Source organism: Salvelinus sp. IW2-2015, unplaced genomic scaffold, assembly GCF_002910315.2.
Source record: "Salvelinus sp. IW2-2015 unplaced genomic scaffold, ASM291031v2 Un_scaffold7625, whole genome shotgun sequence".
Lineage (NCBI taxonomy): Eukaryota > Metazoa > Chordata > Actinopteri > Salmoniformes > Salmonidae > Salvelinus > Salvelinus sp. IW2-2015.
Window position 1 is genome coordinate 12298 of NW_019948885.1, and position 1088 is coordinate 13385.

Here is a 1088-nt window from a genome sequence, read left to right on the forward strand (position 1 = left end):
CTGTCACTCAAACAGAAGGAAGGGCTACCACCCTGCAGCTGTCACTCATCAAACAGGGGAGGGGCTACACCCTGCAGCTGTCACTCAAACAGGGGAGGGGCTACACCCTGCAGCTGTCACTCAAACAGGGGAGGGGCTACACCTCTGGCTACACTTTTCGGTGATTCAAATACATGAATGAAAACAGAGGAAAAACGTAAATTCAACAACAAGTACATTTGATTTAACTTTGCTATCAGTTGGCAGTTTATTTTTAGCTTTAAAATCCCATGCGTTCTGTTTGAAATTTTGCGGATTTCCGTCGGAACTATGAGTGCGCGGATTCCTTGTGGGTCTGCGTGGGAAGTGTTCAGGGCTGAAGGGTTAGGGTTGAGTGTGCGGATTCCTCGTGGGTCTGCGTGTGAAGTGTTCAGGGCTGAAGGGTTAGGGTTGAGTGTCAGAGGTCAGGGGTTAGACTTAGGGTCATCGTACCTTATCCGTGGGATGAGTTAGGGGTCAGAGGTTTGGGGTCAGGGGTCATACCTCATGCGGGTGAAGAGTTCAGGGCTGAAGTCCTCATAGAGCTCCATGTTTCCTTTCAGCTTCAGATGGGTCAGTCCCCCCAGACCACCCACAGGAAGTGACGTCAGACTGTTCTCACTCAGGTCCCTGTAAAGGGAGGAGGAATTTAGTCATGTTTAAAATGATTATGAGAACACTTAATGTGAAATCCACAAACATAGTCTGTGCTCCTTGCATGTTTGTAAGTGTCATGCCATTTGTTCACTACTAATAGTGGCTTTGGATCTGAAAAAAAGGGGTTTCCCTCTAGAGAAAAAGGTTTCCTTCTAGAGAAAGGGGTTTCCTTCTAGAGAAAGGGGTTTCCTTCTAGAGAAAGGGGTTTCCTTATAGAGAAAGGGGTTTCCCTCTAGAGAAAGGGGGTTTCCTTCTAAATAAAGGGGGTTTCCTTCTAGAGAAAGGGGTTTCCCTCTAGAGAAAGGGGGTTTCCTTCTAAATAAAGGGGTTTCCTTCTAGAGAAAGGGGTTTCCTTCGAGAGAAAGGGGTTTCCCTCTAGAGAAAGGGGTTTCCTTCTAGAGAAAGGGGTTTCC

The 1088-nt window shown here is 47.2% G+C and overlaps 1 protein-coding gene across 1 annotated transcript in view; it reads right to left on the reverse strand.

Annotated features, from left to right (window-relative positions):
* LOC112079340 (leucine-rich repeat-containing G-protein coupled receptor 6) overlaps window positions 1-648 on the reverse strand; it is a gene marked incomplete at its 5' end in the record, with an annotated part of 12401 nt that extends 11753 nt beyond the window's left edge. The window contains 1 exon segment of the mRNA XM_024145330.2: window positions 523-648. Coding sequence (XP_024001098.1) covers window positions 523-648 — 126 coding nt within the window.
* Window positions 649-1088: the final 440 nt, after the last annotated feature.